Source organism: Budorcas taxicolor, chromosome 1 (assembly GCF_023091745.1).
Source record: "Budorcas taxicolor isolate Tak-1 chromosome 1, Takin1.1, whole genome shotgun sequence".
In the NCBI taxonomy this organism is placed as follows: Eukaryota; Metazoa; Chordata; class Mammalia; order Artiodactyla; family Bovidae; genus Budorcas; species Budorcas taxicolor.
Window position 1 is genome coordinate 3,333,653 of NC_068910.1, and position 20,802 is coordinate 3,354,454.

The 20,802-nt window shown below is 48.4% G+C and overlaps 2 protein-coding genes across 5 annotated transcripts in view; both read left to right on the forward strand.

Annotated features, from left to right (window-relative positions):
• The first annotated feature begins 5,906 nt into the window (after nt 1–5,906).
• On the forward strand, nt 5,907–6,569 carry LOC128054523 (eukaryotic translation elongation factor 1 epsilon-1-like). The gene has a single exon (XM_052647153.1). It carries the CDS (start codon nt 5,907–5,909, stop codon nt 6,429–6,431), a length of 525 nt encoding a protein of 174 aa, XP_052503113.1. The 3' UTR covers nt 6,432–6,569.
• Nucleotides 6,570–15,124: 8,555 nt separating this feature from the next.
• NR2C2 (nuclear receptor subfamily 2 group C member 2) overlaps nt 15,125–20,802 on the forward strand; it is a 115,625-nt gene continuing 109,947 nt past the window's right edge. For 3 of the 4 annotated variants that reach the window (XR_008199331.1, XR_008199336.1, XM_052639303.1), the window contains exon 1: nt 15,339–15,415. The gene's annotated coding sequence lies outside the window, so the exon portion shown is untranslated. Of the gene's footprint in view, nt 15,416–20,802 lie in introns of all 4 variants that reach the window. The other variant, XM_052639545.1, reaches the window with a different exon arrangement.

The following is a 20,802-nucleotide window of genomic DNA, read 5'->3' on the forward strand; positions in this document are numbered from 1 at the left end:
AGATAGAACACACTGGATGGGTCTTGTAAAAGGAGGGAGCCACAGAGGTCTTCCACAGCTCCTGTGTGGCGGGGCCACGACCCACCTGGTTACCTGGGCGCCTTGTTTTCTCCTGTGCTCCCCCTGGTTCTCGGTGGACTCATTTCATCCGATTTCTACTGGCCCACTTTGCTCGTTGTCCCTTGCCCGCCCCTTTCTCTGTCCGACTTGTCTTATGTGTTCACGTCACTGTCTGTCTGCTGGGTGAGCCCGGAGTAACTCAGGGGAAGCCGCCCACCTGGCTGATGGCGCTGCTTCTCCCTGGGCCGGGAGGCTGGAGGAGCAGCCACCCACGGCCCCACGATTTACTGCTTCTCCGCCTCCCCGCCGGGGGTGCTGGGCAGCCCCTCCTGCATGGCCCTAGCAGAGTGCATTTCTAGGAAGGACGCTGTGCTGTGGCTCAGGAACCAGCAGCTCGGAGCCCCCAGAGACCCTCCTGGCCCCCCAGAGTGTTCAGCGCACACCAGCTGTTTGTCAAAGCGGACCGCAGGCCCCGGCCCTGGAAGGCAGGTAGCACTCCCTTTAACTGCGGTGGTTTCACAGCTTTCCTGAGACTGGGTGCGTCTCTCCAGCCTGGATGGGGCCTCATCAGCAGGAAGAAGTGTGATTGTAGTCACCGACGCAGCACACACGTGCACACGGGAGTGTCTGGGGACGGTGTTCGAGGTCCTGGGTCCCCTTAATGAAGCTTCTGGGTGTCAGAAATCTGCTGAGTTGTTCTACTCAGGCTGACAGACTCCCCTGGACATAGCCTGGGCCGGGGAGGCATGGGGGCTGACACCAACGTGGTGTCAGTACGTGTGCATCAGGGCTAAAGTGTGCAGCTCGGAGCCCTTTCTCCGTCTAGTCCAACCTTTCGTTTGATTGATAATGGAGATGGCGTTGCTGAACAGCGAGGCTGTAAATCGGGACGAGGCCACCTGGGCTGGGAGTGCTAGGAGCAGATGGAGCCCAGCTTTCTCTCTGCCTTGGAACAAAGTCAACAACATTCTGGAAGATTCTTCCATTCATGGCTTCAGCCTGGGGTATGCGGCCTCTGTGAGCAGGGAGGCTTCCATGCTTCCACGTGTTAACTGTCAGTTGAGGGGACAATTGTGTCCACACTAAGATGTCTGTTTTTCAATAGCAAGGAAAAGGAAACTAACCTCACACTGCGTTAGACAGCTAGGAGATCAGCTCAACCAGAGGCAGGAAAGCAGGGTGGCTTCAGGGCTGGACAGTGACTCCCAAGCTCCAGACGCTTTGGGTTTCTCTGACCTACTGTCCATTGTAAGCTTGATTTCAAGGCTGGTTCCCAAGAGACTGACCGCTGACTGCCCCCAGTGGTGGGGGCTGTAGCTTTTTCTTAGAAGCACTGAGCGGGCCCTGCACACGGCTGCCGGACCATGTTTAGTGAGCTGGTCACTGAAGGGCACCAAGGTGACCCGCATAGACCAGTCAGCTGGGGGAAAAGGAGTGGGGTGGGCCGGTTGCTGGGGACTCACCCCCAGGGGCCACTCTCTGGAACCACATCTTTTGAGAAGAAGACTGTGGTTTGGATTAGTGTAGTGCAAGGGCTGTGCCTTGCTGTGAATTTGGGGTATGTTTGGTAGGAGAGTAACTTACATAACCGTTAATTGGGGCATCTGTTAAATATATTGCTGTTACTTTGTCCAAGGTAAGGAGCAGCGGCTGCGCTTTGCTGGAGCAGCCGTGAAGAGATACTCCACGCCCAAGGTAAGAGAAACCCAAGTAAGATGGTAGGTGTTGCAAGAGGGCATCAGAGGGTAGACACACTGAAACCATACTCACAGAAAACTAGTCAATCTAATCACACTAGGACCACAGCCTTGTCTAACTCAGTAAAACTAAGCCATGCCTGCGGGGCAATCCAAGATGGGCGGGTCATGTGGAGAGGTCTGACAGAATGTGGTCCACTGGAGAAGGGAATGGAAAGCCACTTGAGTATTCTTGTCTTGAGAACCCCATGAACAGTATGAAAAGGCAAAATGATAGGATACTGAAAGAGGAACTCCCCAGGTCAGTAGGTGCCCAACACGCTACTGGAAATCAGTGGAGAAATAACTCCAGAAAGAATGAAAGGATGGAGCCAAAGCAAAAACAGTACCCAGCTTTGGATGTGACTGGTGATGGAAGCAAGGTCTGATGCTGTAAAGAGCAATATTGCATAGGAACCTGGAATGTCAGGTCCATGAATCAAGGCAAATTAGAAGTGGTCAAACAGGAGATGGCAAGGGTGAACGTCGACATTCTAGGAATCAGCGAACTACAATGGGCTGGAATGGGTGAATTTAACTCAGATGACTGTTATATCTACTACTGCGGGCAGGAATCTCTCAGAAGAAATGGAGTGGCCATCATGGTCAACAGAAGAGTCCGAAATGCAGTACTTGGATGCAATCTCAAAAACGACAGAATGATCCCTGTTCGTTTCCAAGGCAAACCATTCAATATCACAGTAATCCAAGTCTACGCCCCCACCAGTAACGCTGAAGAAGCTGAAGTTGAACGGTTCTATGAAGACCTACAAGACCTTTTAGAACTAACACCCAAAAAAGATGTCCTTTTCATTATAGGGGACTGGAATGCAAAAGTAGGAAGTCAAGAAACACCTGGAGTAACAGGCAAATTTGGCCTTGGAATGCGGAATGAAGCAGGGCAAAGACTAACAGAGTTTTGCCAAGAAAATGCACTGGTCATAGCAAAGACCCTCTTCCAACAACACAAGAGAAGACTCTACACATGGACATCACCAGATGGTGAACACCAAAATCAGATTGATTATATTCTTTGCAGCCAAAGATGGAGAAGCTCTATACAGTCAACAAAAACAAGACCGGGAGCTGACTGTGGCTCAGATCAGGAACTCCTTATTACCAAATTCAGACTCAAATTGAAGAAAGTAGGGAAAACCACTAGACCATTCAGGTATGACCTAAATCAAATCCCTTATGATTATACAGTGGAAGTGAGAAATAGATTTAAGGGCCTAGATCTGATGGATAGAGTGCCTGATGAACTGTGGACTGAGGTTCATGACATTGTACAGGAGACAGGGATCAAGACCATCCCCATGGAAAAAAAATGCAAAAAAGCAAAATGGCTGTCTGGGGAGGCCTTACAAATAGCTGTGAAAAGAAGAGAGGCAAAAAGCAAAGCAGAAAAGGAAAGATATAAGCATCTGAATGCAGAGTTCCAAAGAATAGCAAGAAGAGATAAGAAAGCCTCCTTCAGTGATCAATGCAAAGAAACAAGAGGAAAACAACAGAATGGGAAAGACTAGAGATCTCTTCAAGAAAATTAGAGATACCAAGGGAACATTTCATGCAAAGAAGGACTTGATGAAGGACAGAAATGGTATGGACCTAACAGAACCAGAAGATATTAAGAAGAGGTGGCAAGAATACACAGAAGTGTACAAAAAAGATCTTCACGACCCAGATAATCACGATGGTGTGATCACTCATCTAGAGCCAGACATCCTGGAATGTGAAGTCAAGTGGGCCTTAGGAAGCATCACTACGAACAAAGCTAGTGGAGGTGATGGAATTCCAGTTGAGCTGTTTCAAATCCTGAAAGATGATGCTGTGAAAGTGCTGCACTCAATATGCCAGGAAATTTGGAAAACTCAGCAGTGGCCACAGGACTGGAAAAGGTCAGTTTTCATTCCAATCCCAAAGAAAGGCAATGCCAAAGAATGCTCAGACTACAACACAATTGCACTCATCTCACATGCTAGTAAAGTCATGCTCAAAATTCTCCAAGCCAGGCTTCAGCAATACGTGAACCGTGAACTCCCTGATGTTCAAGCTGGTTTTAGAAAAGGCAGAGGAACCAGAGATCAAATTGCCAACATTCACTGGATCATGGAAAAAGCAAGAGAGTTCCAGAAAAACATCTATTTCTGCTTCATTGACTATGCCAAAGCCTTTGACTGTGTGGATCACAATAAACTGTGGACAATTCTGAAAGAGATGGGAATACCAGACCACCTGACCTGCCTCTTGAGAAACCTATATGCAGGTCAGGAAGCAACAGTTAGAACTGGACATGGAACAACAGACTGGTTCCAAGTAGGAAAAGGAGTACGTCAAGGCTGTATATTGTCACCCTGCTTATTTAACTTCTATGCAGAGTAAATCATGAGAAACGCTGGACTGGAAGAAACACAAGCTGGAATCAAGATTGCCAGGAGAAATATCAATAACCTCAGATATGCAGATGATACCACCCTTATGGCAGAAAGTGAAGAGGAGCTAAAAAGCCTCTTGATGAAAGTGAAAGAGGAGAGTGAAAAAGTTGGCTTAAAGCTCAACATTCAGAAAACGAAGATCACGGCATCTGGTCCCATCAGTTCATGGGAAATAGATGGGGAAACAGTGGAAACAGTGTCAGACTTTATTTGGGGGGGGACTCCAAAATCACTGCAGATGGTGATTGCAGCCATGAAATTAAAAGACGCTTACTCCTTGGAAGAAAAGTTAAGACCAACCTAGATAGCATATTCAAAAGCAGAGACATTACTTTGCCAGCAAAGGTCCATCTAGTCAAGGCTATGGTTTTTCCTGTGGTCATGTATGTACGTGAAAGTTGGACTGTGAAGAAGGCTGAGCGCCGAAAAATTGATGCTTTTGAACTGTGGTGTTGGAGAAGACTCTTGAGAGTCCCTTGGACTGCAAGCAGATCCAACCAGTCCATTCTGAAGGAGATCAGCCCTGGGATTTCTTTGGAAGGAATGATGCTGAAGCTGAAACTCCAGTACTTTGGCCACCTCATGCAAAGAGCTGACTCATTGGAAAAGACTCTGATGCTGGGAGGGATTGGGGGCAGGAGGAGAAGGGGACGACCGAGCATGAGATGGCTGGATGGCACCATTGACTCAATGGACATGAGTTTGAGTGAACTCCAGGAGTTAGTGATGGACAGGGAGGCCTGGCGTGCTGCGATTCATGGGGTCACAAAGAGCTGGACACGACTGAGCAACTGAACTGAACTGAACTGAACTTACATAAGCGTTATTGGGGCATCTGTTACATATATTGCTATTACTTTAAGTGACTTTGGGGAAGCTGGTTTGATGTTACTTGTATTTTAAGCCCCTAATGAAACAATTACTAAATCAGCAGGCAACAGCACTGACCTCTCACAAGCTCCTAGGAGACGTTTGTGTGATTATTAACAACAAATAATAAATAGCAAGCATCTCAGCATGAAGGAGTCTTAAGCACCTTAACCCCGATCCTCCATTTAATTGTCCCAAGGACCTGTTGGGGTGAGTTCTTATTATTATCTCTGTTTTGCAGATGAGGAAACTGGGGAATAGAAACCTTGTGTCACTAGCCCGGGGTCGCACACTCACGATCCGGAAACCTATGCTTATAACTGCTGATACTCTTGAGTTATTAACATTTTCTCAGACTTGCAATGTGAAGTCCCCCCTAAAATCAACAGAAAACTCTGATGGCCATGGACCAATCAGTAGGACCTTTTCCCCAAAGTCATAACACACACACGATGCATTTCATTATCCAACCATGTACGTAATCCAGTGTTATTTCAGTATTTCATTGCAGTTCTGTTTTTCTGCAATCATATGCACAAGGTTCTCTTCAACTTAAGATGGGGTATTTAAAATCCAGCTTAATATTTAAAATTCAAAGTACACATGCTTTAAAAGGTTTTAACATTTCATGCTTCTGGTGATTCAGTTGACACGTTAGGAGGCACACGCACATATGAAGGATTTTTAAGGCAAGTGACCTTGGGGATTCATCACATGTTTCTCACATAATGGAATAGATTAGAATTTCTAAGATGTATTTATAAATAATAATCTAGCCGCCCCTTGCCGGGAGCTCTGCCGGAACATGGCAGCGGCCGCGGAGCTGACGCTGCTGGAGAAGTCTCTGGGGCTGAGTAAAGGGGACAAGTACAGCGCTCAGGGCGAGTGCCAGATTCCAGTTCTTCAGACAAACAATGGTCCAAGTCTAATGGGACAGACTACCATAGCAGCTCACCTAGTCAAGCAGGCCAACAAGGAATATTTGCTGGGGAGCCCGGTAGAGGAGAAAGCCGTGGTTCAGCAGTGGTTAGAATACAGGGTAACTCGAGTGGACGGACACTCCAGTAAAGACGACATCCACACTGTCCTGAAGGATCTTAATTCATACCTTGAAGATAAAGTCTACCTTACAGGATATAACTTCACATTAGCAGATATCCTGTTGTATTATGGGCTTCATCGCTTTATTGTTGACCTGACAGTTCAAGAGAAGGAGAAATACCTTAACGTGTCGCGCTGGTTTTGTCACATTCAGCACTGTCCAGGCATTAGGCAGCATCTGTCTAGTGTTGTCTTCATCAAGAACAGACTATATACTAACTCCCAGTAGAAGCCACCCGCGCCCCGCCCAGAAGAGGGAGTAACCCATGCCCAGTGGGAAGTGTGTTTCAGACCAGAGGACTGACGTGAACCGATATGCACCCATTCTCTATTTGTTGAAGTTGGTAGAATTTAAGTACAGACTCATGTCCCAGCGTTTTGTCTGTTTTTTTTTAGTTGACATTTTGCAGTTTTTTTTTAATGTAAAACTTCAGCTGCTGTCAAAACTTGAGTTGAAATCAAGTTATCAATTATCTTGGTTTTTATAGATATAGATGAAATTTCTGTTAATAAAAGTTGCAAATCAGTGGTTTAATCTTAAAAAAAAAAGTCCTTCCAGTGATTGATGTATTTGACTGGTTATTGACCTCTTTCATCTTGTAAAATTCATTTCCCCCTTCTGCGTATTTCTAGTAGTTTGTTGATTAACAGCTAGAGTAAATTGTCACCAAGGAGACAAAAGGGGGAGACAGATGGATTTGTCTTTCGATATTTATGTGAGCCAGTAAAGGTGGTTGAGAAAAAAATAAAAAATAAAAAATAAATAAATAAATAAAAATCTAAAAATTGATGAATTACTTGCTATTCTCAAACCCTTCGTGAACTCTTATCCTGTGGTCAAGTCATGCCTGAAGGTTGCAGTTACTATGTGTCCTGTAAGAACGGACAGGTCTTATTTTGGGGTGGAAGCCATCATTCCCTTGCCACTCCAGTTGCTAGGGAGTCAGAACACCTCTGTGTCCCAGGGCGGGGGGGTCATGTCCCCAAGGGACAGGGCTATTTCCAGAAGTGAAACCAAGCAGGGCACAGCCGGGGGCCTGTCGGTCATGTGAAGCCAGACCAGTGTTGTCGGGCTGACCACCCATGTACCACATGCTACAAACAGAGCCTGGACCACTTTACCAAGGCTGCCCCCGTGGGGTGCGGCAGGTAACACTGGCGGGGGAGCCAGCCCAGGGGACAGCTGTGTAGGTTCTGGGGCCTGAGATGGCCAGCATGAAGTGGAGTTCATCCCCACCTTGCCTGCGTGGCCTTGGGCTCCTCCGTGGCTCAGCCCTCTCTTCTGGGGTTCCCTTCTCTAGGTACAAGTGCCCTCGGGACATTGTGGATGTGCAGGCTGGGGATCTGGGCTTGGGAGGGTCTGGGAAGGTTTTCAGAGTCAAAGCTTGGTCTGTGGGCAGTGACCCCAGCTTGTGGCCAGGCTTGGAGTCAGCAGTGGAGAGTCAGATTCTGAGCTGAAGAGGAGACCCAAGGGCATCTGGAATGATGTGTTAGGAATGAGGGCTGTCATTGGTACCATGAGAAGACTTCAAGGCACCTTTTAGAGTTCGACACTGTGCCAGACGATCTCAGGAAGAATACACGGCCGAGGCGGTGGACATTGGAGGGGAAACCAGCCCGCCTCAGTCAGACCTGGGACTGCAGAGCCGCTGCCTGGCACGGCAACATCCCCTTCCACAGAACTCTCAGGAGAAGCTTAACGTCCCGTGGCCACCCTCACAGTGTCCTGGTGATCATAGAGCGATTTTGCAGACACGCTGTGTACGTGGCCGGGGTCTCTTCTGTGGACAGGTGATTGACGATGTCTTACAGTAAAGGGCGTTCTGTGTTGGCAGAGCAGAGTGACGGGTCTCTTCTCTGTGCTGATCACCTTTCAAGGGTGATGTTGTAACAGTGTGGGGAGCGAAAGAGAAGCTTGGACAAGAGAAAATCTGTATTCAGAAAGCACAAAGCAAAAAAGAAAGGGGAAAAAAAAAAGCACCATAAATGAAGTTTCTTTATCCTTGTTTTTCAAACTCTGGAAGTAAGTTACAAATCAGTGTCATGGATCACAACCAGGACCCCGTCCTGCCTCACACAACAGAGAGCAAAGTAGAAGGCACCAGAATATTCCATCATCGCCAGGGACCAGGTTCATGACATTTTTGTTTTAATCATATGTATATACATATATACTATATATATATATATATATATATATGCAGCTTCTCTGGTGGCGCTAGTGCTAAAGAACCCGCCTGTCAATACAAAGGATGGAAGAGACGGGTTCAGTCCTTGGGTTGGAAGATCCCCTGGAGGAGGGCGTGGCAACCCGCTGCAGTATTCTTGCCTGGAGAATCCCATGGACAGAGGAGCCTGGCAGGTTCACAGTCCACAGGGCTGCAAAGAGTCAGACACGACTGAAGTGGCTAGGCACACATGCACGCCTACTATGTACGATGTGCTGCTTGTTGATGTAAAATAAATTTATACTTAATAGATTATGGTCAAAAAACTTTTTGAACCACTGGCTTAAGAGTATCAGGTAAGGGGGGAAAATAAAAAGCACAAAGTTTCGATTAGACAAATTAGACAAACCAAAACAGAAGAATTACAGTCATGTATTCAAAAGTCACGGCACTTGCTTTTATTTTCTAAAAGCTTCAAAATACTACAAAGAGGAAAATGTATGAAATTCATGGCAAATCTACAAAAATTCTTTTTCTGGAAACTGTCTTTGCTGATTGAAACTCTGATCCACTCATAAATATTGACTTTCCTAGCACCAAGAGATGCTGATTTACCTGTCATTTCCGAAATGTCTTTGAACAAATCAAATTTCATGTTGAAACCTGGAGCCTCAAGAAGCAGCTAGATAACGAGGAAACATGCATTTCTTGGCTCCTTCCCAAAACCTACTGAAAGGACAGTAAATGAATAAAAAGATATAACCTGAAGGACAGAGAAAATCCAAGAGGCATAGGGTGTGGAAACTGTCATTTTTGGAAGATACAACATGCAGGGACAGTGACGGCTACCTTGGCACAGAACTTGAACACTAAAGTGCCCCCAGAGGGAGATGCCAGCCAGACACACTGGCCCCTGCTTCCCAAACAGGCTCAGAAGCCGGAGGCACAGGGTCTGGGAAGGCCACGATGGGGGTAAAGACAGGAGCGCCAGTTGAGTGTCTTATAAGGAACCCTGAGACTCTCATCCCCTGACCCCACGCTATACAGACTGCTCTGTAGTGACTGCTCAGTTTATTCAAATTAGAAGAACTAGAAGAGGAACAGGCCCCCATCCGCAACACACACACACACACACACACACACACACACACACACACACACGCACGCACGCACACACACACGCACGCACACACACACACTTTGGATTCAACTTCTAAACGGGGGGCTTGTTTTCTGCCTGCCAAGTTCCCTTCCTTGAGATGCAAACTGTATGCTCAATAGAATCACAATTCTGAGTTCCACAGTGTTTTTGTCGAAAGACCACCACTGCCATCTGAAGGTGGCAGAAAGGACCCCTGGGAAGGGCTTTCGATTGCCCTGGCTCAGGAGTTTGGATTTTATCTGCTTACTCAAAGGTCCCAAACTAGTTCTGAGGCCCAGAACCATAAGAGATGCTGCTTGGCCTGCAGAGTTTAGAAACCGGTTGCAAACTGCCAGTACTTTAAAGCTAAGAGATTTCTCATTTACACGTCTGGATTCCTGGCTTCTCTTGAGAAATCTGAGATGCGGTGTCTCTGGGCCGCATTCCAGGTGCCGATGAGGGGGCTCTATCTCTTTAAGTGGGTAGTGAGCTCGCCAGGGGTCACTAACACCATTTAACATATGAATGGTGCCTCCCTGAGACTGTCTGCTAGACTCCTACCCCAACTCAAGGTCCTCACTTTAGGCATCTGAGTTTTCCCTTCAGCCCCAAGCAACACAGAACCATTAAAAGAACTTCTTAAACAGAAGAGGGCTAGGAGTGGCTGTTTCAGCAGCAACACAAAGGGAACAAGGAAGGGTGGATGAGTGAATGGATACAGGGGAAACTACTTGGATTAGTTAGGAAGGCTAGGAAACCACAGCAGTTAAGACAGAGACAAGACCTAAACTTGGGGCCAGAGGAGGAGGGGCCAAATGTGAGGGTAAAACCACGGGGATTTGTGCTGTTTAGACCCTCAGTCTTGACTGTTGGACCCAGAGCTTCCTGGAAGCCGGAGGCCTCTAGCAGCGGCCCCTCTCTCCCCAAGGCTGAGGGTGGAATCCAAAGCAAAGCACTTAAGAGAGGCTTTTCCAAGGAATCTCTGCTTTGAGGTGCATTTCCTGGGCTACAGTGAACAGGTTGTGGGGTGGAACTCATCTCTTAGCAAACTCAAGGAATGCTGTTTTAGACGGCTGACAGCCCTAAGTGGCTTAGCTCTTGAAGTGGTGCTGGGTTAGTAAAGAACTCCAGGCCTCACGACTCAAAGAGGCCCAATTGGATGACGTTTACAAACACAACATACTCCCGAGCATATTCTAAAACAGGGGATCAGCAGGCAGATTTTTTAAAAATAGGTTTATTTATTTGCCGTGCCTCGTGGGATGCAGGATCTTAGTTCCCCGTCCAGGGGTCAAAACTGTGCCCTCTGCCATGGAAGCATGGTCTTAACCCCTGGACCACCAGGGAAGTCCCAGCAGGTGCCCTCTTCTGAGAAGGTAGTCTGATTTTCCCTTATGTTTTCAAGATAATGTGAACCAAGTACAGCTTATTAAGGCATGGGATCCAGGGGGCAGAAACCAAAGAGTTGGCACTTCCCCAACCAGGGATTTAATATCCCTGGTCATGCTGCTCAGCATGGCCAAAAAACCAAATAGAAACAACAACAAAAACCCCTTAGAGTCATGACTCAGTAAAAGCCATTCCAGAGCGGCTCGGGACCCACTCTTGCAGTGTTCCTATGTTCCAGAACCATCCATCCACCGCAGCACCGGGCTTCCTCTACCTGGGAAGAACAAGGGCCACTGATACAGAAGCTGAGATTTCCCCAAGTAACCTTCTACCGTGACAAAGCTCGACTGTGACAGAATCACAGAGGTGGGTAGAAGAGAAAGGTTTCCTTCTTTTCTAAGTCCTCCAGGACAGAAGAGACGAAGCAGAAGGAATTCCCTAGCGGCCCCAACCATTCTCAGTGGCTAGGCTTTCACTGCCCAGCGCGTGGGCTCAATCCTGGTTTGGAAACTAAGATCCCTCAAGCTGGGCAGCATGACCAAAATATATATATAACTTAGCAGAAATCACTACCGATAAATGTCGCAGCATATGCCAGCCAGGTGACTTTGCAGATGTTATTCTCCCTCTGTTAAAGGTTTTCTGCCTCTTCAGTTGTGAAAAAAATAAGAAAAAATACCATCTACTTCAAAGGGTTATTGTGAAGATTAAACAGGATAATGTGTAAGTATAAGGAATGTGCAATCTGGTATTCAGTGATTACACCTATTCATATTCCAAGTTATTTTTTTTTAAAAAAAGGCTAGTAACAATTATGTGAGGTTTAAAAGTTTATTTTACAAACATGTCATAATTATATAAAAATGACAGAAGTGTCACAAATACTATATACAATAACAAGCTATTACAGAAAAATGATACAAAGATGTATAAGTACTTATGAAGGTAATCATTAAGTCTTCCTAGTCTATGAAAATAAAAAAGAAAAACCATTATTTACGCTATCACAAAAGCCATACCTTTTAGGTAAAAAGAAACTCTACTTGATAATAGTAATTTGAAAAACTTAGCATGTCTACAACTATTATTTAAAACCTGATTTTCATTAACACTTATCATTTAAACACAGATAAGCTTGGATGGCAAAAAACATCTACTCAGGCACAAAATGAAAACTGCGTCATCTACTTCCTGCTCTCAGTTAATGACCGCAGAACAGACCTGTTTAAGTGTCGTGGGGAAAAAGACCTGTCCAGAGGACCACAGAGGCCGAGGAGGGAATGCCTGGATCTCATTCACAAGCTCTGTGTAGGGAGCTAGAAGGCCCGGGCTCACAGGCCAGCTCCAGGAAGTCCAACTAAACCATGTTTTCACTGGAGTTCATCTGTAAAAACGAGCTGATGATACCAACACTGTTCATCATACACTGTCGCTGGGAAAAGCATTCACTAGGTGCCCACTTCATACCCACTGTGTACTAGGTACCGTGCTGAGGGCTGAGATAAGGACAAGGCACATTTCAGCACAGGCTCAGTGTGGGTAGGTGCTGAGGCAATGCAGACACAAGTGCTGGGTACTGCCAGATAGATCATTCCCAGTGCTTCTGTGAATAAATAGTCTTCAGGCAGTCAAGCAGTTAAAAGAAATTCTTGAACGAGAAGTTTTCTTTTTGCCACACGTTTCTGGAGTTCGCTCAGTGATTTGAGCCCGTGGCGTGTATCAGAATGACCTGGGATGCCCAGTAGACATGCTCATGCCAGGCCCCACCCAGAGCTTTCAGACCCAGCATGCGCCTGGAAGTTCTAAAGTGCACTCCCCAACCAAGAATACTTTAAAGGTTGATAAAACAACTTTCAAAGTAACTGTGAATGCAAATGTGGATACTTCCTATTAATAGCCAAAAAAAAAAAAGTACAGCTAGTGTAACACAACGTGTGTATTTTTTTGTTATTATAAAATCCATCAAGCTTTACAAAGTCACTTAACAGTTACCACTAAAAACTTCTGCCCAACACACAGTGGAGCAAAAAAACGGCAGTGCCCACCTCAGTTTGCAGAGGCCTGTCACCTGCTGATACTGTAACAGCAGTCTGCCGGTGCATGTCCAGGTACTTCTGTTTCCTGAGGCAGAAAAGTGCTCAAGATTATGAAGGCTTGCTATTACATTTTTAAAAAAGTCTTTATTGAATTTGTTACAATATTGCTTCTGTTTTTTTGCCCACAAGGCATGTGGGATCTTAGCTCCTGGACCAGGCCTCCTCTTCCTTGCATTGGAAAGCCAAGTCTTAACCACTGGACCGCCAGGAAGGTCCTGCTATTACTGTTAATATCAACATTAACCAAAGTTTTAACCGGCAATTTACTGACCACTACTACAAACAGACCAAACCGATGCGGCATGGCTTACAACAGAAAAGTTCAAAAGGACTGTATTGGAGATTTGGCTTCACTTTCTGCACCTGTAGCACCAGAGAGGTCACTTTTCTGGGCATCAGTTCTTTCACCTCAGGTAAAATGAAATAACAGTGGCTTGTTCACAGAACTGCGAGTATTAAATGGAGAAAATCATAAGCCATCAGAGAAACATTATTGTTTAGTATTCATTTCAAAATCTAGTACAGTTCTGTTTGCCCCCCTCCCCAAAAACCCCACAAAAAACCTCAATGTATTTATTTTAAAGCTATAACTGGAAGTGGTATACAACATTGAAAACCTAATTTGGGGGGAGGAAAGTACACAATTACAAAGCAGTACATGTTTACAAGGATTTACCAAGATACTGTGTTCCCTTAGGCATATCATTTGACCTTTCTGGTTCTCACCTTCCTCTTCCTTGAGAGGTGAAAACAAGGAAAATGGGTGTGTTAAAGCATTTCCTATCAAATAAAAATATTACAAGATTATGGACAAAATACTCAAAGTTGAGGTCACACTGATAAAAGCTAAATGGCTACCGGTTAAAAAAAAAAAGGTTAAATCATCCATCTTCGAGTAAGAATTTATTCATAATAAACAAGAAAAGTTCACGAAAAAAAATCAATTAGCAGCGGATCTTAGGCCTATCAAAAAGCAGGGTCATCAAGCAGTCTGGCCTATGCAGCTCAGGGCGTCCCAAATAAAACGGCAGTCTGCACCATGCAAAGCAAGTAAAACCATCACTATGAGAGAGAAATATCTAGGGAATACCTACAACCCAAGATTCATAGGATCAAGAGGAGCAACTGTATTTGTATACGTAAGCAACTCTACAAGGAGTTTCTTTGTATACACTTAAGCATTGTTGCACTTCATTGGTAGGACTGATTGATGCTGAAGCTGAAGCTCCAATCCTTTGGCCACCTGATGAGAACTGACTCACTGGGAAAGACCCCGATGCTGGGAAAGACTGAAGGCAGGACAAGGGACGGCAGAGGATGAGACGGTTGGATGGCATCACCGACTCGATGGACATGAGTTTGAGCAAGCTCCGGGAGTTGGTGATGGACACGGAGGCCTGGCGTGCTGCAGTCCATGGGGTCGCCAAGAGTCGGACACGACTGAGCGACTGAACTGAACAGAAGCACTGTTGTTCAGTTTCTAATCGCGAGAAGACTCTGGACGTAAGACTTGGGGCATATATTCCAGAAAAGACAGTGACAGGCTTGGGAGGGCTTCAACACGTTACCTGATACTCCCAGAAGCTGGTGCATCCTCGGATCATCCGGACCGAGGGCACGAACCGGTCAACGCCCACCCAACAAACCACCCACTTCCGCCCTCCGGGCGCTCCGCCGCCATCGCTTCTTCAGTCCACAAGCACAGAGGCTTCGGCTGGGCTCGGCGGAGGCCCGGGTGGGGGACGTTACGGCGAGAACACGGTCCCCACCCGGCCTCGAGGAGCTCGCGGGCGGGCCACTCCGAATAACTGGGAGGCCGGCGTCCCCGGCCTTTGACAACGCCCAGCCAACCCCACGCCCCGACGACCTAGGCGTTTCAGCTCCGCGGTGGCCGTATGGCGGCGCGGCCGAGCCCGGACAGAGACCCCGGCGGACACCGGAGCCGCCGCCCGGGCCGCGGCCGCGGAGGGGCCTGGCGGAGCGGCGCGGCCGGCGCGTTCCGGCGCGCGCGCGCGCCTCAGCCAATCGCGTGCTCGCCCGCCCCCCGCGGCCGCGACGAGGCTGGCGCTGGGAAGAGGAAGAAGAACATTCGCCCTCCTCCTCCCAGCGCGCGGGCGGCGGCGGCGGCGGCGGCGGCACCGGGGTCACGAACTCTGACCTTTCACTGACAAAAACAATAACAAACCCCTCCTTCCCCGCGACCCCGGCGGCGCCTCCGGGCCCGCCCCCGCCGTCCAGCTCCCACCTCGGCGTCCCGTCTCTCGCCAGCTGCCCCGCGAGCCTAAGCGGCCCGGGGGCTCCCGCCAAACGCCGACGCCGGGAAGCCGGCCTCCCCCCCGCGCCCTGCCCTCCGCGCCGGGGGCCGACCCGCCGCAGACACGGGACCTGCTTCGAGGCCGCTTTGGCGCCAAATCCTGAGGTAAAAACTGAAGGGAAAAAAAAAAGGGCCGGGGCGGGCTCGGGCCGGCGGCGGAGGGGGCGGGCCTGGCGCGCGGACATGGAGGCGCCGCGGCGGCGGCGGCTGAACCCGACCCTTTTACCTTTGCCACGGGGCGGTGGCGCCGGCCGCTTTGCATAGTGGGCCGGGCCGCTCCCCTCCCCTCCCCGCCCGCGGCCGGCGAGGCGAGCGGGCTCCCCCTGACCGGCCCGGCCGGCGCGAGGGTGGGGGCGGAGGGGGGACACCGCGGCCCCGCCTCACAGTTGGCCCTCCGCCAGCGTCGCCATTTTGTCCTCGGCGGCGACGGCTCCGGCTGGGCCGGGCTCCCCTCCTCCTCCTCCTTCATCGCCTGCTCCTCCCAGAGCCCTCCTTCCCTCACTCCCCGGCTCCTCTCCCCTCCGCTTCCCGCCCGCCGTTGGCGACCGCCGTGGCCCAACCGCCGTTTCGGTTTTTTTCCCCCCCCTGAAGGGGAGGGTTGGAGGAAAGGGAGGAAGGCGGGTGTGCGGGTGCGACCTTATGAGTGACAGCTGAGGGGGTCAATTGGCGCCCAGATAGGAGGGACGGGGCCTCGCGGCCCCGCCCCCTGGGCCTCTGCTGATTGGGCTTTGCTGGCAGGGGGTGGTCCCCGCGCGGCGCGGGCGCCCTTGGCGGGGCGGGAGCAGAGACCCGGGCGCGGCGTGGGGGCTTGGGGGCGGGGCCTGGGGGCGGGGCGCGGCCGGGGGCGCGTGGGACGCGCGGGGACGCGGCGAGGGCTGGGGCGCGCCCTCCGCCTGGTGCGCGTCCGGAGTGAGTGCTGCTGAACAATAGTAATAAAGGTGATGAAGCATCCTGAACCCAGGGCCGTCGGCTCGTGGGATAGGGCCTTGTGGAATCGATACCTCTTAGGGCTCCTGCCCGTGTTGTCGGCGCGGCTGCGGGCGAATCCCCTTCCTGAGGCTCAATTTCATCGACCCTAAAATGGGAGGATGGGCGTTCTTAGCAGGCCGGACCTCCCTTCTCAGCTCGTGTGAGGTGCTCAATTCAGAAAATGGAGTCCAGGCTACTTTGCAAACCTCGAGTCCTGCAGAAGTGTTGTTACTGTTGAAAATGGAGTGTGGAGTCACCTGGAGTGGAAAGCTTACGGGTATGGAGGGCTTCAGAGAACAGAGGGGAATCCGGAGTATTGTCTTTTCATTCGTTGGTTAAATATGTATTCGCTCAGCCCAGGGTCCTGGAATACATCCAGAGAACCAGGTAGACCAGGCCCCTGCTCTCCTAGAATTGGAGGTGTGGGGTGAAGTGTTGCAGGCCTGAGAAAACTGCCATTGAGTGGTCAGGGAAGGCCTTTGTGAGAAGGTGATTCAGTAGAAGAAACCACGGAAGGAATAGCGTGAGAGAAAAGGGCCAGTGCAGAGCCCCAGGAGGGAGGGCATTTGGTGTGCAGTGAGGCTCTCCGCTAGTTCATTGCTCCATCCGTTTCCCCCCCTCTACCTCCGAGCTGAAGTCTTGTGAAATATGATAAAGGTAACGGAGAATAATAACGAGAGTCAAGGAAAATAAAGCCATGAAATGCATAGCTGTTGAATACATGACTTGGTGGGAAAGCATCAGAAAATCAGTTTGCTGCTGCTGCTGCCAAGTCGCTTCAGTCGTGTCCGACTGTGCGACCCCATAGACGGCAGCCCACCAGGCTCCCCCATCCCTGGGATTCTCTAGGCAAGAGTACTGGAGTGGGGTGCCATTGCTTTCTCCGGAAAATCACTTTACTTCCACATTAAAATCCTTTGTCATCCCTTCAATTCCTCAGATACTTGCTGAGCCCCACTATTACCCAGGTGCTAGATGATTCATTGGTGGGTGTCAAGTATGTGATTGTAATTCCAAACACTAGCGTTCTGTTCTCTCCCTCTTCCCTCAATATATCTCTGTACATACATACCTACATACATAAGTTGTAGGCAGAAGCTAGTCTTGTGGTTAACAGTGCCAGTATTTACTAGCCCTGTGACTTTGGGTAAGTTCTTTAACTTTTTTGAGCCTCAGTGTCTTCATCTGGACAGTGAATAGAACTTTCCTTCTAGAATTCAGGATTAAATGAGTTAAATGTAAATAAGGAGCTTAGAAAAGTGTGTAGTAAATGCTCACCGTTTGAGTTATTGTGAAGAACTAGCTGTCTGGAAAAGACATTGAACTGGTTAAGTGAGGCAAACAGTGACATTTTTAGACAATGTGGTGTAGGGCAAAACTGGATTAGAACTCTGGGGAACTAATTTTGGCTCTTATGCTTTCAGCTGGTCACTTGGTGTCCAGGCCAGAAGTGCATTTAGAAAGAGAAGTGTGGGACTCATACTATTAACGAAATTGTGCAGTGCTTTACAATTTATGAAATTCTCTTGCAGGCATTATAGTCCTCAAGCCCTCCCAGGACATAATGCTAGAAGTCCTTTTCCTCCTCCCTATTTTCAAACGTTTCTGAGACTTCTCATCATTTTCTTATCCCTGTATTCCGAGCTCCTTGTGCACGAGACACACCGGCCTGCTTTCAGCTTCCTTGAAGGTGTGGCTTACCTTTACCCCAGGCTCTTTCAGCTGCTGTTCCCTCTTCCTTAAAACCCTCATTTGCTGTTGCTCCCCCTGCCTCCCCCCCAAGTCCTGCAGATGTCAGCCTAAGCCTCACTTCCTTAGGGAGTCCCTCTTTGATCCCCCATACCAGTCTAGGTCAACTCCTTTTTCTTTATTTACACTGTGTTCTTTTCCTTCATATTTCTCTCACTGCATAATTACACTCCGTAATGTCATCATTTGATGGATACCTGTTCGTTTTACCTTATGAGAGCAGGAATAATTTTCCGCATCATTGTATTTCCAGCACTTAGCAGAGTGGCCCAGTGACTACTTGTTGAGTGATTGAATTGTTGATAATTTTGATCTCAGATAACTAAGCGGCTGCTCATTACTGGTGTCTTTTTATGTGGGCTTGTTTAGCAGTTAAGCAGCAGTGTCAGCAGTAAAATAAATACCTGTCACAGTACTTGGGTGAGTTAGGAAGTGGTTTCTCAGAGTGTGGCACTGTCTGCAGACACTGCGTGCATCAGTCGTGTGCAGCTTTTTGCCTGTGGGCGTAGCCCCCCAGGCTCCTCTGTCCGTGGGATTTCTCAGGCAGGAATACGGGAGTGGGTTGTGGTTTTCTATTCCAGGGGGTCTTCCCGATCCAGGGATTGAACCCACGTCTCTTGTCTCCTGAATTGGCAGGCAGATTCTTTACCCCTGTGCCACCTGGGAAGTCCATAATATGTGTAAGAAACCGGAGAGGAATCCTTTTTTACCTACCTAATGTGTTGATTTATGGCTTATTATTTTTTTGAGATAAATAGATAATTGTAAGTAAACTACATGAAAGTTAGTGTGAATGGAACTCTAATAAACAGCATATATATTCATGCCATTTACTTTAACTGGAGGATTAAGGCACCAGTGTGATTTTTCTTGAAATAAAAAATGCTGGTCTTACCCTATCACAGAGGATCAAAGGACGAAGAGGAAGACCTGGTGAGCTTGCAGAGAGTTGGGAATTCAGTCTCTGTAGCCACTGATGTAAAATAGTTACCTTTTCAAAGATGAGCCATGCAATAGAGTTACTGAAAATGACTTTGTAGTTGCTTTACCAGCCTCACAGGCGGATTTGTCAGAGATATCAAGCTTCTGCTTAAGAGGCTGGTAAATGGAACATTTCTGTTGACTTATTTTACATAATACAGATTTTGCAAATGTTACAATATTTTATAAACAGTCACCCTTTTATTTAACCACATGTTTTTGGAATTTTTTTTCTGTCCTGTTGAAGAATTTTTTGGTATTATTTTTCAATCCAGCACTTTTGATTCCTTGAACTCCTTAGGGTAACCGAAGAACTCACAGTTTAGTGGAAAAGCTAAATATATCTATTTTTTTTTACTATATGTGTGTGTATTATATCATTAAATTATTTGTTGCTTTTAGCAGTTTTATCTGCCGTGACCTTTAAGTTTTGTTGTCATAAACATGCCTTTCAGAAGGAGGAAAAGCTTTGTGATAACCCCAGTTTATAAGGGCTTCTGGGAAGTTTTAGTGATTATCTCCAAGAAGTCAAGTTACTCCTGTCTCTGGAGCTGTAAGTGGGGAGATTCCCCGCTTGTGAGCTGGGGAGGCGGGGAGCCAACACTGAGACTGGGGTCGGGAACAGGGGCCTCCTGCTCCGGGGGCGGCACAGAGAGCGCGGCGGCGCGCCTGTGGCCCCGCCCCCTGCAGCCTCGGCGCTGAGCCCCGGCCCGTGTATCTCGCTCCCCGACTGTCTCCACTTTCCGAGGACTCTCACTTGAGATTTTTACCCTTGCGTCCTCTTTCTTTTGAGCCGTGTGCTCCTTTAGTCCCAGAGCATCCGTGGAGCAGAGGCTAGTCCCCCTTGAACAGTACTGCATGGGAAAAACCCGGGAAGGATCCGAGCCAAGGCTCGTCAAGGCTAGCCTCCCGCCGGCTGCGGAAGTCCTCCGTCAGAGGTTAGTTTCTTCTCGTCCCTTTGTTGCCCGTTACCTTCCGGGAAAGTTACTGTAGACTTTTTTCCTCCAGGTGTGATTATCATCTTTAACCGCATCTGTCACGCATTGAAAAGACAGGCTCTTCCCTACCTGTGGGAGTTGCCTACTCGGCCTGGGGGCTGAGACTCTCTTTGTGACTGCCCCACCCTGCCATTCTCGCCCAGAGCCCCTGTCAGGGACAGCTGCTTCCTGCTTTCCATCCTTTCTTCAGGTATCCTGAGTGCTTGAGTTTAAGCAGCAGGGACTCTGTACCGAAAGGCAAGTCTCCCTGGGAACACGTAGCTAGTATAGCCACAGTGATGGTGGGGGAGTGAATAGAGGACTTGAAAGCCCAGATTAGGTCATTGGCGAAGGACACTCTTAGGGGACAGAAAGAGCAGCTTTCTACCCGAGCATCTGGGGTCTGGGAGCAGAGGGGTGGGAGGGGATTAGGATGGGAAAGGAAGAGACTGGTTCAGATACTCAGGTATCTTTCTGATTACCCACGGGCTCCAAGGAGCCTGTAATCATGGCAGCCAGCCTGAAGCAAAGTGTGATTTTTAGGGACAATAAAAATTACCTGCTCCACTGTAATAAGAGGCCTTGAAGTCCATAATAGGAGGGCTTCCCTGGTGGCTGTCAGTGGTACAGAACTCGTCTGCCAGGCCAGGCAGTGTGGGTTCAGTCCCTGAAGGAGGAATTGGCAACCCACTCCATTTATTCTTGCCTGGGAAATCCCATGGACAGAGAAGCCTGGCAGACTACAGTCCATGAGGTTGCAAAAGAGTTGAACGTGACTGAGTACATGACAACAAAAGTCCATAAAAGGAGGTGAAA